The following is a 13,029-nucleotide window of genomic DNA, read 5'->3' as shown; positions in this document are numbered from 1 at the left end:
AACAAAATAGGAACTGGGAGAAGGGGGTATCTCGGGAGGGACAAGGGGAGAGAGTACAATAAAAATAACACAAACGACCGCGCAAGGCGACGTGTATGGGGTTTTGGATGGGGATGGTGGTTGCTACATTTGTGGGGGGGGGGGGGGGGGGGGGGGCAGGCAAGACAGCCCAGCCCAAACCTGTGAAACCGGAAGCTCGACCTAACTGGCGGCGGCACTTGTTGCTCTAGAGCACTTTCCATGTACCAATCGATACAATCCGGCCGACCTGGCGCACATACATGGCTTATACATGGCTCATACATGGCTCTGGTATGGAGAAATTATTGTATGTAGGTAGCTCCAGTGCTCCACCGGTCTTCCATCCATCCATCCATCCACTCATCCACTCATCCATCCACCCATCCGCCCATCCAGGCCGTCCATTATTCCAGCCAGTCAGCCAGCCGGCCCGCCATACAGACAGACAGACAGACAAATGGACAGTTTGTCTCGACTCCCACCAGCTCCGGATGTTTCCACGAGACCAACGTGTAATATGTATAGCACTGTAGTACGTACCACAGGTCCCACAAGCGGGATGGGGCTCCGCCGTTGCGCTGATGTTGGCGCTTCAGGCCCGGCTGCCCTGCCCTGCCTGCCTGCCAGCCCGTCCAGCCGGCCCTGCTTTGTAAGTGATGTACTAGTTCGTACGCAGCTGTCACGGGCAAGTGCCGCATGTCCTCTATGGAGCAGGAGACGAGGCGAGTGGGGGGTTGGTTGGTGTAATCCATCAACCAGCTGGTTCAGCAACCCGACATCCTCACATCCTCACTTTCTCACTGGAGCATCAGCAACGAGCAGCGCCAAGCAAGTGTTTTGCCTTTTCTGCAGCGTGTGTGGTTCCACGGCCTGCTGCTGCTGCACGTTCTGTGCGACTTGGCCAACGCCCGCTAACGAACTACAAGTACAGCGCTAGGCCGCGTCAGGCATCTCAATGTCGCCGGTGCGGAAACGGAGCTAGCGGGACTACTCTGGTTGCGTGTGCGCGCTGTCGCACAAGCCTAACTGTGAGTAACGGATCACTGCCCGATGGAGCACGACGGAGACCGACGGAGCACCACAACACACAACACAGCCCGTGATATCGAGAAGCTGAGAGTTGAACGCCAAGAGGGCGCGAAACAAATCGAAACAAATCAGAAATCAAAAGAATCCAAACGTCGAGTGATTCCAAGAAGGGCTGTGAAACGGATCACCGTTGATTGAGCTGGCGGTGTGTGTTCATGGGGAGTACGAGTGGAGTGGAGTCGAGCCGTGGAGTCGAGTGGGTGCCTACCGCATGAATGTAGCACTGTGCAGCGGTGTTGTTGTGCAGCAGCATTGGCGCAACCAAGGCAAAGCAGTCGCACGGCACTGCCTGCTCGATGAGGCTGCAAAGGAACAGCGACATCTCGCTGAACGGATGGATGGATGAATCGAGTAGTTAAAGCACGACTGCATACGTACGTGCTCCGGCCGCGGTAGAGTGGAGTAGAGTATGTACCGTATACCGGTAGTACCTATACGGTATCATACCCAATGCCCTCTCTCTCTCCCTGTCCGGTATGTACCGTAGATACATGGAATAGCTACTCCCCGACTCCCTGATTCCCCAATGGGGGAGTGCTCATGAAGGCGAGAACCGTACTGTCGGAATTCAGACACAGTCATACCTATCGTCCATAGGGGCAAGGGCGACAAGTAATACTGGTAGTGGTTAGTTACATCGTATTCCCCAGCGCCGCATGTAACTATGTCACAGTGTTACTCCGCTTTTTCGTGATACCTGAGTGAGGCGCCTGGGGAATGCGGAGTCGTCGTCGTCCTCGTCTTGTGTGCGCCATAGATATTCGCCAGCGCACCGCAGTACGGGCAAGCATCCATCGCCTGTATGTAAGCAAGATGTAGCCACCAATCGCGCTGTACGACCGCCTTGTCGTCCCTTCCTCCCTGCTTGTGTTCGGTACAAGGTACCATAGTACAGTACTCAACGGTACAAGGGCGCCGACAAAGGCACTTGAGCTGCATTGGAGAAGCTGATCCTCTCTTCATCCTTAGGAATCCTCAGGAATCCTGAACAAATAAAAACAGAGAATAAATAGATTCACTCTGAGAGCTCAATCGTTTCCGTGCGTGTGCGACCAAGTGTTGGCTCTGCAGCAGCACGAGCAAGAGCTACATACAGCAGCAGGGCCCGGCCATCGGTTTCGGGCTGGCCAGTGGCCAATGGTGAGTGGTCGGTGGTCAGTCTAGAGAAACCGAATGCGCTTCATATAGAGTGAGTGATTGATTGAAAAAAACAAAAAAAAGGCATGGGAACACACGTACTCACTTACCTCTCCACTATATACTCCACACTCCACACTCTACACTCTACACCAACTCTCCGTTTGATGCGGCATCCCGAAGGCCGAAGAAGCTGTCTGCGTGGTGATCCCATGACGGCGAGGACATGAACGGGACTGGTAAAAGGAATATGGAGACGAATCGTCTCTGATGCTGTGGTTCTGTTGCATCGGCATTGACCATTGTTGCGGCTGGGGGCTGAGGATAGGTAAGTTGTCGGTGATGGTGGTAGGACTGAAGTCATTGGGAGATGGGGGAGGTGGAGGTGGAGGTGGAGGTGGAGGTGGAGGTGGTGGTGGTGGTGGTGGTGGTGGTGGTGGTAGTGGTGGTGGTGGTGGTGGTGGTGGTGGTGGTGGTGGTTCATGCTTGTGTGACCATGGTTTCATAGTGCACTCCAGAGTACTCTGTGCACTCCAGAGTACTCTATGCACATCGCGGGAATGTCACGTCGCGTCAACCCAACCCAACCTTGAGCAGCGCCGCAATCCGAGCCCCTCCCCACACGCAGACCACCACCACCCCGCCGCAACCAACTAAACCGAACCATCCATCGCGGAGTGTCGCTCGCTCTCCACTGTGCCGTACCACCAGATTCCTTCAATGCCTTCAGAGTCTGCTTCGAAAGGTGCGCCAGTAGAGAGAGTGTCGGGGAGTGAGTGAGCAGGCGATCGCTGACCACGAGTATACTAGACGCTATAGAAGCTCCCGAGTACGATGAAGACGTCCTAGCGCTCGCGGACCGAATCCGACGGGGTAACTATACCTCTGCCTCCCCGTCATACGCATAGCTTACCCTCGGGGCTTTCGCAGCTGCCGGCGACCGCAAATCCGTTTCGAAGGAAGACCTCGGCGCCGCCATCTCCGGCCTCGGCCAGTATGCGACAATCCGCGGGCTCACGCCGGAGGTCCTAGAGCTCCTTGTCGATACCCTCACGAAGAGCCCGTGCCATCTGGATCAGGCCACCGCCGGGCAGGTCATCAGGCTGCTGGTGCCGCGCAGGAAGGTGGCGGATGAGATTGTCCTCCTCGTCGTGGGATGTCTCGGGTCTGGCCCGAGTAAGCCACAGCTCTTGCTTCAGGTAGGTAGCATATCCACACGCTGTCTAAACTCCTAGATCTGCGGTTGCTGATTGCACGTAGGCGGCGCTTCTACGCTGGCTGTTGATGGTGTACGATGTCTTGGAGGACTACACTGTCCTCTCGCAGTTGTACGGAATCATGTTCAATCTGCTAGATATGATGACTCTAAGGCATGTGCCAGCTTCCTGCAGCATCGACATCGGCCGAGCGGTGTGGGACTTCACTGACACATGCGTCCAGACCGTCCATCTGTCATCTTCTCTCTCTCGTCACACGACGAAAGCATATCAAGCCGTTCAGAATTCAGGCCTTGTGAGTTTTTTCTTCTTGAAACACGATTCGTGCGACTTGCCCGACTCACACAGTGGTAGGCTGGAGCTCAAGCGCGATGTCGGGAATGAACAGCCCCTCAATGCACTTCTCCAGGTGTACAAAAACTACTATCCCGATATCATCGTCGGCGATGCCGGGCCGTTCAAGGCTGGATTGTTCTCGGTAAGGGGGGGAGGGGGGTCATTGTCCGTCGGTATTTGTCACATGGGACTGATTTCTATCGCTATAGCACCCGAATCCGGAATGGATGCAGACCGTGCTCACCATCCAAGAAGTAAATGCCGCGAGCGAAATGGGCCGTCGGGGGAAGACAACGTTCGCTGTAGTCAGACATGCCAACGGCCAGGCGTCGAAACGGCGCAAGACCGATCGTGCCGTGATACCAGAAGTCCATACATTCCAAGCAATCGAGGTACGCTCTATGGATTTCTGCACCCCTCGCTGCCGGACTGACTAATTTTTTGATAGTCATCCATCACGCTGGAGGAGGTGCGAAACGCCGACGACTTTGTGCGGAAGCTCGATAAACTGGAGCTGCCGAACCAGTTGGCCGCTGTTCTCGATGATACCCTCTTGCAGAATCTCCTCGCACTGAGACCATCGCGTAAGGAGATTCCCGGACAGTTTCCCAAGGCGGCAAGCTTCTAATTGGGGAGGGGGGACATAACAGCAACGTCCGATCATCGTATTAATAGCTGGTTGACCGCTGCTCTTGAAGACGACCTCCAGCTCTCCAAATCACCGACACCCGGAGCATCGGCAAGAACGGGCGCGCTGCTATCGGGGATCGTTAAATACACACATTCTACAAGGGTATGCCCTGAGACCAAAAAAACCCAAAATTTATCTCAATCCCCTACTTCGGACTGACGGAGCGATTTCAGAAACTGCTACCATCAGTTGAGCTATATCTCCGAAAATACCTATCTCAGTGGGACGGCAAGTCCCACGTCAAGACGGTATTGGAACTAGCGTCATTCCTTCCCCTTCGGGAATTCGAAGGTCTGCGAACTCGTCATCATGCGTATGGGGGGGCCAACCGGCTAATTCCCTTGCCTTGCAGCTCTGGATACGAATTTCCTGAAGCCCATCGAAAAGGTGCTGAGATCCGGCGGAAAGGAGGCGGCTGCGAGTTTGCTGGGATTCCATACCGCCCTCTTGCGGAATTGGGCGATTGCCTATAGCGGACGGTCTCCGGAGAAGGAGAACCTGGATGTCGAGGCTCGCTGCCTCCAACGGTTTGTGAAACATGTCGGCAATCTCTGTCTCCACCTATTTCAGGTACGCAACGTAACGGCAAACCCTTAAACGCACACCCAACACAGCTGTTAATACAGGCCCTGCAGGAGTCGAGTAACACGGCGGCCGTCGCGAATGCTACGCTTTCGTTCTACGAATGCGTCTCGGCGCTGCCGTGGGAGAATAGTCTGTTCCGCATCGTCATACCGCCGGACGCGGTGGTGTACTACTACCTGTTTGTCGGTGATGTGGTGATGTTTTCCCGACTGTGCTCGATTCTCGTCCGGTCAGTATCACCCATGCTAGTAGCAGCTAGACGACCGTGAAGCTCACGTCGTTTTCCTAGATACAAGAACGCGCTCGAACCCGCAATGCGGACGGCACACGATCAAGCGGCTGTAGCCCACTTCAATGGCTTCATCATGGATATCTGCAATTGCATATGGCGCAACCGTGCGTTCGCCGGGGCCAACGACAGAGACAACCGGTCTGCTCTTGCGTGCACAATCCCGGAGTACGATCCCCCATTCGCCCACCAAGAACCAGCACGAATTAACTGATATCTCGTAGAAACGTGATAGAAGTCCTTCGAACAGCGAGCACCGAACGCGGAATCGAACTCAAGAACATGTTTTCCTTCTCATACTCGCCGTTCCTGGCCCGCTTCTCGGCAGAGTACTTCCACACCCTCGAGAAGGCGGCCGGCGCGCCGGTCAAGCACCAAGGCCCCGTCACCTTCAAGTCGCTACAACAGCTGGAACTCGTATGCTCCCCGACCCCGATCCCCGACCCTCCTGTACTAGTATCTCCGCTAACCACCGATCGTACACACAGAACGGCGGAATGAAACTCGTCTACGCAGAGTACCGCAACAAGGTGCTGAACCACCTCAAGTATAAGGGCTTCGTCGGAATCTCGGACTTTATGTACGCTACCATGATGAGTCTGAGGCAGCCGGGTGCGGCGAATGCGCCCGCTGCGCCGGTGGCGGCGGCGGCGAGGAGGAGGAAGGCTGCGTGAAGAAATTGTGAATGGAAGGTGGAGAGGTGGTGGTGGTAGTGGTGGTGGCAGAATGTGAATTCCTAGCTCATGGTAGTTACAGATGTCGGTGATGTGATGTGACGTGACTTGCCGTGCACAACCAAGTTTCCGTTCTTTCGAGGCCATGGGCTTTGGGAATTGGGCATTAGGCGTTGAGACTCGAGAGCACAACTACCGCCATGTACGGCAGCTACCTAGCACATTTCCCCTATGTACATAAAGTGCAGCAAGGCATGACACGACATCCCATAGCCCAGGAGTCGGACTCCAGGAGTTACACCGAATTCCGAGGCACATACTAGCAGTGCTCTGCCTGTGTAACAACCAGAACCCTGCCAGCTAATAGCCACTAGTACATAGTCCCACTAGCACCAATGTCGGACCCGACCTCAAGCTCGACGCGCCGCAAAAAGGGGAACACCGGGAACACCTCACCAGTCACCACGAACTTTTCCACGCCACCACTCAGTCAGGTTTTTCTTCCACCACCACGACCAATACCAGCACGAACTCAACTTCTGCGACATCACGCCCAAGATCAAGATCAAGATGCCCTTACCATTGAAACCCGCCTCCCCCACGACCGCCAGCGCGCCCAGCACCCTCACGACCACCCCCATGACCAGCAGCACCAAGCCCACGACCAGCAGCAACACCAAGCCCCCGCGCCCGCGCCCGATAACCACGCAAACCACCTCTCCCTACTCAAGCACAAACCCGCTCATCCGGTTCCTGCAGCTGAAGCGGTACCAGTACGAGGTGACGTTCAGTCTGTACATGCTCACGCCGCTGGAGAAGATCATATTTAGTACTCCCCCCCGTTCCCATTCCCCAGAGATAGAGAGGAGGGAGAGGGAGGGAGATAGAGGGGGTGCTGATACGTGGGGTGTGGCAATAGATACGTTCGTCTTCATCGCGCTGTCGCTGCTGATTATTGCCATGAGCTTTTATCTGCCGCATCATATCGCCATTGTGGCTAGTAGGGCGTGGTGGTACTATGCTGGTGATGAGGGGCGGGCGGCGGGTGGGGTGGTGGGTGCGGCGGGAAGCGTCGTGGCCGGGCTGGCGGAGTCGGTTAAGGGCGAGCTCTGAGCATGGGATCGCGGCGGATGGCGGAGGGCTGTGGATGAAGGTGGAGGGATGGTCAGTAGCGTTAACGAGCGTAGAAGGGATACGGTGTTTTTTGCTTTTGCGTTTACGTTTGCGATGCGTTTGCGTTTGCGATGCATGTTTGCTCCCCCCGTGTTGTGGGGAATACCTTCGTTATGTACCTTCATACCCGGGAATGGTAATGTCAACTGTTGTTATTAAGTTTCTCCGGTCGATGGTCGGTCGGCCGGCGGTGAGGAAGGGAGTGGGGCGAAGCGGGAGTGGGCGGGAGTGGGCGGCGGGAGTGGGCGGGAGCTGAGCTGAGCTGTAGGGAAACGCGATATAACGTGAGCAACGGGAAGGTCCGTGAGATGTAGATGTCTGTCAATGATATGTAGAGAAGAATGTACCGGTACATACATGACCGGTACCAAGCTGTTCAAGCTGCCATTGACGATTTCCCTTCCCGAATCCCTTTGCGAAACGGGAAAAACGGAAGTTACCATCTCGCATGCGCAAACCAAACCAATAAACTATGTACCTACCATCACGCTGGACGCATCGTTCATACACATACTTTACGGATTATCATTCAAGGCTCGAGGCTGGAGTTTGAATCGTTCAGCCGTTGAGAAAACACGGCAATTGCGTAGGTAGCCCAACAATGGTGATCGTGCGAGTAGACAGCCACAGGAGCCAATTGCAACTACAGTCGACCGATCGGGCAGCAGCAGTATCACGGATGGAGCAATTGTGCAATGGATGGGGGATGCAAATGTAGGTAGCCAGCAGCACAGATATCTCATGTCTTATTGTACATACGACCCAGACTTCTCATTGCCCTACGCACTACCGTAACGTTTGGCGGCGGTCTCCCAGTTGATGACATCCCAGACGGCGCCAAAGTACTCGGCCTTGCGGTTCTCGTACTGGAGGTAGTACGCGTGCTCCCACGCATCGATACCAACGATCGGCTTGTATTTTCCGACGACGGGGTCCTGGTTCTGTGTGCGCACCATCGCATCAGCACCATCCCATCCCATCATCACCCTCGGACCAGGTAGGACCAGGGGTTACAAACCGGCAGCGAGATGATCTGGAGCTTGCTAGTCTCAGTGTCCTTGACGAGCCACGTCCAGCCGCTACCCTGGATGCCAGCGAGGTAGGCATTGAACGTCTTGCGGAAGTTGTCGAAGTTCCCCCAGTTCTCGTTGATAGCCGCAGCGAGCTCGCCAGTCGGCGGGGCGCCTCCGCCGTTCTTCTTCGGCGCGAGGTTCTCCCAAAAGAGAGTGTGGTTGATGTGACCTCTTTCGCGGAGTCAGCGACGGTACATACATAACTGATTCAAGGCGAGGCTTGGAAGAAAAGAGAGGCAAATCTCCTACCCTCCGTGGAACTTCAGCAGCGCCTGCAGGTTGATCTGCGCCTGCACGTTGTTGTCCTTCGCGGCAACGGCGTACTTCTCCTCCGCCTCGTTGAGCATGTTGACATAGGTCTGGTGGTGCTTGGTGTGGTGTAGCTACATAGTTACATTCCAACCTCCATCAGTACCGTACCGTACCGTAACCACTCCCGCAAATCGAAACCAAAGACCGACGAACGAACCTCCATGATCTTGCCCGAGATGGACGGCTCCAGCTCGGCGTAGTCGTACTGCAGGTCAGGAAGCGTGTGCTTCTGGCGCACGGCGGCGTTGCTAACGCCGCGGGCAGAGACAGCCCGGATGGTTGGGCGAACGATGCGGGAGGAGAGGGACATGATGGACGGTCGGTGGCGGTGAAGTAAATGTTTGGAGATGATGGTTGTGAGGGCGGTCGACGTCATTTACATTTTTGTACACCCTTCTAAATATGCCCCGCTTAGTAAATGTACGCTGCTTTTGTCAAGGGTTCCTCCGCTCCGATGGCGGCGGCAACTCGGTTACTGAGACTTTGCGCTGAGCTCTGGAGCTAAGTTAGGCAGTTGCGCTTGGCGAAGATGATTGCTCACCAGCCACATTCAGTTTGCTTTAACTACACATACACATACGAACTTGAAGGATATTTGACCCTCAGCACTTTTCGTTTCCAACTCCGGCCTATTTTTCCGTGGAGGGGAAAATAATATTACCAGGTTCCTCACAATCCAGAGAACCACCTAATGATTCCCTTTTTCGGAGGTTTCTAGGCTTTTAGTTAGCATGTGAGTACCTAACGTAAGCATCGCGATCCTCCAGCGGGGTAGCCCATGATGTTTCAGGCTTCCAAGTTCCGGCTGCTAGGACCCTAATTATACATATACCTACCACGGATACCCTCAGCGCACAGTGCACCGACACCGAATCCACAAAAATCGACAGACTGAGGTATGTAACCACGTCAACGGCGCCGGCCGGCCGGCCTGACAGTCGGACTCATCCGTTCCCAGTACGACACACACCGCCGACCCATTCACACTCGAGAGTCCACCGCACCAGCTACATACCAGATGCCAGCCGCACCGTTGCGCATTGCGCACGTCTCACCGATCCGCGGAAGGCTCGCCGGCTAGTAGGTAGTGTCATGTGCGAATTATCCATCCCTGGTGTATGTAGACTATGTGCGAGTACATACGAGCGGCTGAATGCTGACGGCGGCGGGGGTCGGATGCTGCGCATTTTTAGCGGGCGGGCTCGGCTAGGCATGGAGGGAGGAGAACGTGCGCAGATTATCATAGCTAGCCAGCCATCCAGACAGACAGCAGACAGGCAGGCATGCTGGCAACGTGAAGGGGGACGGACTGAATGTGTTACGCATGCGATGTCACTCGGACAGGTGTCACTCTCCGTCACTCTTGAGTTATCACGGACTCTCACAAACAGACAGTCATGTTGCAGACAGGCCACCGGTCATCCAAGGGCCACCTGCAAGTCTTGCCGTGGAAAGGAGATGTAGAAACAGACGTGACATAAACGTTCTAGCCCAGACTGCAGATCACTCGGTGTATAAATGGGCTGGATCAGCCAACTGGCCGGACTGTTGGTAAACAATATTGGGTGACCGGGCTAGCCCACTCACAAACATATTTCATCTGGGCCGGACCACTGCCCGCAATTTTTCGGTGACCGGACTGGCCTACTTGGAAGCATCATTAACCTGGGCCGGACCACTGCCCAAGAATCTCGGTGACCGGGCTGGCCCAGTACTCAAGCCGCCGGGAAAGTGAACTGGCCGTGCGGAAAAATATCCACTCAACATTACGCCCTTGATTCAAAATAAAAATATGTACCCATACCAAGCATCAACGTCCTCCCTCAACCTTAGCCCCGCCTTCCCCTTTTCCCCAGAACTCGTCTTGAGTCTGCACCATCATCCAGCACAACTGCGGGTGGAACCGACAGTTGAAACACCCTCTTTCGAAACTGCTGGGCCAGTGGTGTCATTGACTCCTCCGGGCCTTCAGCACTAGATACTGGCTCAGGTTCTTCCCCATCTCCGCCGTCATTCTCTCCACTTGAACTACACTCTTGATCAGGCATTTCGTCATTCTCTCCATCTGAACTACACTCTTCATCGGGTATATCACCAAGCGTAGCCATAGAGTACTCTGATAGGCGTGGAAGAGCCTTGTCATCATCCCACCGTGTGTTCCGACCAAAGAAAACCTCATATGGCTTCCGCATCCGCAGACTGGTATGGCCTTGACAGTTAATCGCCAACGCGATACGCGGTAAAGCCGAAGCCCACCTCCTCGAATCCAATCCTTCTCTTTCCATATCGCTTTGCCAGCACCGCACGTGGTACTGCATCGTCCCGTTGGCTTGCCCGATAAGGCCCTGAGTTCGTGGTGTTTGGGATCTTCCGCTGACGATGAGAATGTCGAAGGATTTTAGTAGTTCAATTAAGTAGCCTTTGAGCTCGTGGCTATTGTCACACTGCACATCTTCGGGATGTCCAAACATACCAATCCATTGGGCCATGCAACCTGCAACATCTCTTGGCGCCTTGCTCTTCAGTGGATACAGTGAGGTAAACTTCGAGAAGTGGTCCTCAATGTAAAGTACCCACCAGTACAGCCTGTCAGGCTCATGCCGGAAATCGACCAGATCGATCTGAACACGCTCAAGAGGACGGTTGACGATACTAATTGGTTCGGTCTGAATACGCTCTAGAGGACGGTTGACGACACTAGTTGGTTCGACCTGAATACGCTCAAGAGGGCGGCTGACGATACCAATTGGTTCGGTATGAATACGCTCGAGAGGAGGGTTGAAGACAACTGGTTCGAGGGGTGTATGGGATCGGTTTTGACGTTTCAGAACACATGTTTGGCATCTCTTCAGCAGCCAATCCACCTCTTTCTTCCGAATTCCATGATATCTATCGGTTACAGCCGAAGCCACCTTGTTGACGCCCGCATGTCCAAGTTCAAGGTGAACCTCTCGAATCCGGTCAAAAATCTCCGAGTCGCAAATCACCCTGCGGTTAGCCCGTCCCTGGTCGCGTTTGGCGGTCGCAGTTCGATACAACTTGCCGTCGTCGTCGTGGATGCGATAGTGCAGCACTGCCTCATATTTATGATTCCACCGTCTCTGCTGATCGGGACCCGGCTCTGGTTTCAGGTCGGGGTTCCTAATCCAGTGGCAATATTCCGTGCGCTTCTCCTCGGTGAACCGTGACTTGATGGCAGTTAGAAACCACTAATGCCTGTCCGAAGTGACTCTAGTTTGAAACTCACCTTGGCCTTGTTTTGATTCATCCATATTCGGAACTCCTGGAAAGCTTCTGCCAAAAACGGAGCGTATGGATCGGACTGGATGGCGGTGGACATGGTGGTGAGGAAGACAGTAAGTTCGTTGATGATGGAAATCTGGACGTGTAGGGAAAACTGAGATTTTTCAACCTTAGCGATAATTAGCCGAAATCCCAAAAATCCCGAATAGGGGCATTTAATCCTATTGCGGAAAAGTAATAGGCCAGCCCACCCGTAGATCTATGAAGGGGCTCACTCAACGGTAGAAAATCTGTGTCTGGGACTGGGCCAGTTTGGTCGACCATGACATTCTGCCAACAGTCCGGACAGTAACCGGATCCAGCCCATTCATAGATTCTTTTTGTTTAATCATCATTGCATCCAACCTTAGTAATCATGGAAGGTTACATATCCGTTTTTACCCGGCTGTCACCGACCGCTGGCCGCGAGCTCGATATATGGTGCCGGACGCTTTAACGGGCAAGCGAGGGATAAAAAATGTCCTTCAGCGCCGAACCGTAGAATGGTAGAGTAGTATGTGTAGAACGGTTCTACGGTTTCAAAATTAAATTGGTGGAGAGGAGTAGGACTTGAAAAGTCGGGTATTTTGTATGAGGGGGGTATGCGTGGTGTACACACTGGCGTACCTCTACCTGCCGTCTGCCGCTGTGCACGACTCTTGCCTTATTCGTGATTCGTCATCCTGCTCCAAAGCTGTAACTCCCGAGTGATACACCATGCCGCAACCTGCGCCGACGGTATTAACACGGTCATTCGGCAGGCCAGATCATTCTTGGGGACGGGGTCAGCCTGGGAATAAGTCCCGGGATGTGTTGAGCGAAACGCATCCGCCGTCCACACCGGGAGTCTTGGAACTTAAAGACTCTAGAATTCTCTTAGATAACGCAGTCTTCCCTATCCCCACAAACATCCAATCGATATTCCTGGCTGATGCCCCGTCAAGAACGAGGAGATCCGACAAGTACACATCATATCCATAGGAACTTGGAAGCACGTGGCTTCCAAGTTCCACAAAAGGTGAGCAGCTTATGTGAAGTCCTTCTAGTGATTGAAGGTGGTGGGGAAGTAGAAAAAGTGATACCTACCACACACCCCCCGCGATGTCACATCTCTGGACCTCCCATGTAGAGAAGGAGATTACAGCAATGT

The 13,029-nt window shown here is 54.2% G+C and overlaps 4 protein-coding genes across 4 annotated transcripts; 2 read left to right on the top strand and 2 right to left on the bottom strand.

Moving 5' to 3' along the window:
- Window positions 1-2,746: 2,746 nt before the first annotated feature.
- On the top strand, window positions 2,747-6,088 carry BZA05DRAFT_392820 (Mis6-domain-containing protein). Its single transcript, XM_051483155.1, has 15 exons — window positions 2,747-2,992; window positions 3,058-3,120; window positions 3,178-3,446; window positions 3,508-3,617; window positions 3,688-3,759; window positions 3,819-3,942; window positions 4,010-4,192; window positions 4,249-4,384; window positions 4,451-4,593; window positions 4,665-4,782; window positions 4,844-5,061; window positions 5,127-5,305; window positions 5,366-5,533; window positions 5,590-5,782; window positions 5,854-6,088. The coding sequence occupies exons 1-15, from the start codon at window positions 2,968-2,970 to the stop codon at window positions 6,037-6,039; spliced, it is 2,187 nt and encodes a 728-aa protein (XP_051341311.1). The 5' UTR covers window positions 2,747-2,967; the 3' UTR covers window positions 6,040-6,088.
- Window positions 6,089-6,768: 680 nt separating this feature from the next.
- BZA05DRAFT_314797 (uncharacterized protein) lies at window positions 6,769-7,071 on the top strand (the record flags this gene model as incomplete). The annotated part of the gene is made up of 2 exons (XM_051480362.1): window positions 6,769-6,868; window positions 6,959-7,071. Coding segments are annotated over 2 exons (213 nt in total), but the record flags the coding sequence as incomplete, so codon positions are not given.
- Window positions 7,072-7,913: 842 nt separating this feature from the next.
- On the bottom strand, window positions 7,914-9,172 carry BZA05DRAFT_392814 (Fe-Mn family superoxide dismutase). Its single transcript, XM_051483154.1, has 4 exons — window positions 8,755-9,172; window positions 8,535-8,668; window positions 8,231-8,456; window positions 7,914-8,153 (listed from the first exon to the last, which is right to left on the bottom strand). The coding sequence occupies exons 1-4, from the start codon at window positions 8,971-8,973 to the stop codon at window positions 7,992-7,994; spliced, it is 741 nt and encodes a 246-aa protein (XP_051341309.1). The 5' UTR covers window positions 8,974-9,172; the 3' UTR covers window positions 7,914-7,991.
- Window positions 9,173-10,420: 1,248 nt separating this feature from the next.
- On the bottom strand, window positions 10,421-12,167 carry BZA05DRAFT_252488 (uncharacterized protein). Its single transcript, XM_051480038.1, has 4 exons — window positions 12,092-12,167; window positions 11,845-12,009; window positions 11,071-11,785; window positions 10,421-10,970 (listed from the first exon to the last, which is right to left on the bottom strand). Exons 2-4 carry the CDS (start codon window positions 11,935-11,937, stop codon window positions 10,546-10,548), a joined length of 1,233 nt encoding a protein of 410 aa, XP_051341308.1. The 5' UTR covers window positions 11,938-12,009; window positions 12,092-12,167; the 3' UTR covers window positions 10,421-10,545.
- Window positions 12,168-13,029: the final 862 nt, after the last annotated feature.

The sequence above is a fragment of the Tricharina praecox genome (assembly GCF_024521635.1).
Source record: "Tricharina praecox strain CBS 144465 chromosome Unknown BZA05scaffold_7, whole genome shotgun sequence".
NCBI classification, from domain to species: domain Eukaryota; kingdom Fungi; phylum Ascomycota; class Pezizomycetes; order Pezizales; family Pyronemataceae; genus Tricharina; species Tricharina praecox.
This window is presented reverse-complemented; position numbering and strand designations above follow the sequence as displayed.

Excerpts from the sequence above, each read along its gene's own strand:
- BZA05DRAFT_252488 (XM_051480038.1), bottom strand. The coding sequence starts at position 11,937 with ATGTCCACCGCCATCCAGTCCGATCCATACGCTCCGTTTTTGGCAGAA. Across the intron at positions 11,786-11,844 it reads TGAATCAAAACAAGGCCAAG|TCACGGTTCACCGAGGAGAA; the intron begins GTGAGTTTCAAA and ends ACTGCCATCAAG. Across the intron at positions 10,971-11,070 it reads TTGCATGGCCCAATGGATTG|CGGAAGATCCCAAACACCAC; the intron begins GTATGTTTGGAC and ends TCTCATCGTCAG.
- BZA05DRAFT_392814 (XM_051483154.1), bottom strand. The coding sequence starts at position 8,973 with ATGACGTCGACCGCCCTCACAACCATCATCTCCAAACATTTACTTCAC. Across the intron at positions 8,669-8,754 it reads TCTCGGGCAAGATCATGGAG|CTACACCACACCAAGCACCA; the intron begins GTTCGTTCGTCG and ends GTAACTATGTAG. Across the intron at positions 8,457-8,534 it reads CTGCTGAAGTTCCACGGAGG|AGGTCACATCAACCACACTC; the intron begins GTAGGAGATTTG and ends ACTCCGCGAAAG.
- BZA05DRAFT_392820 (XM_051483155.1), top strand. The coding sequence starts at position 2,968 with ATGCCTTCAGAGTCTGCTTCGAAAG. Across the intron at positions 3,121-3,177 it reads CGCGGACCGAATCCGACGGG|CTGCCGGCGACCGCAAATCC; the intron begins GTAACTATACCT and ends GGGCTTTCGCAG. Across the intron at positions 3,943-4,009 it reads TCAAGGCTGGATTGTTCTCG|CACCCGAATCCGGAATGGAT; the intron begins GTAAGGGGGGGA and ends CTATCGCTATAG.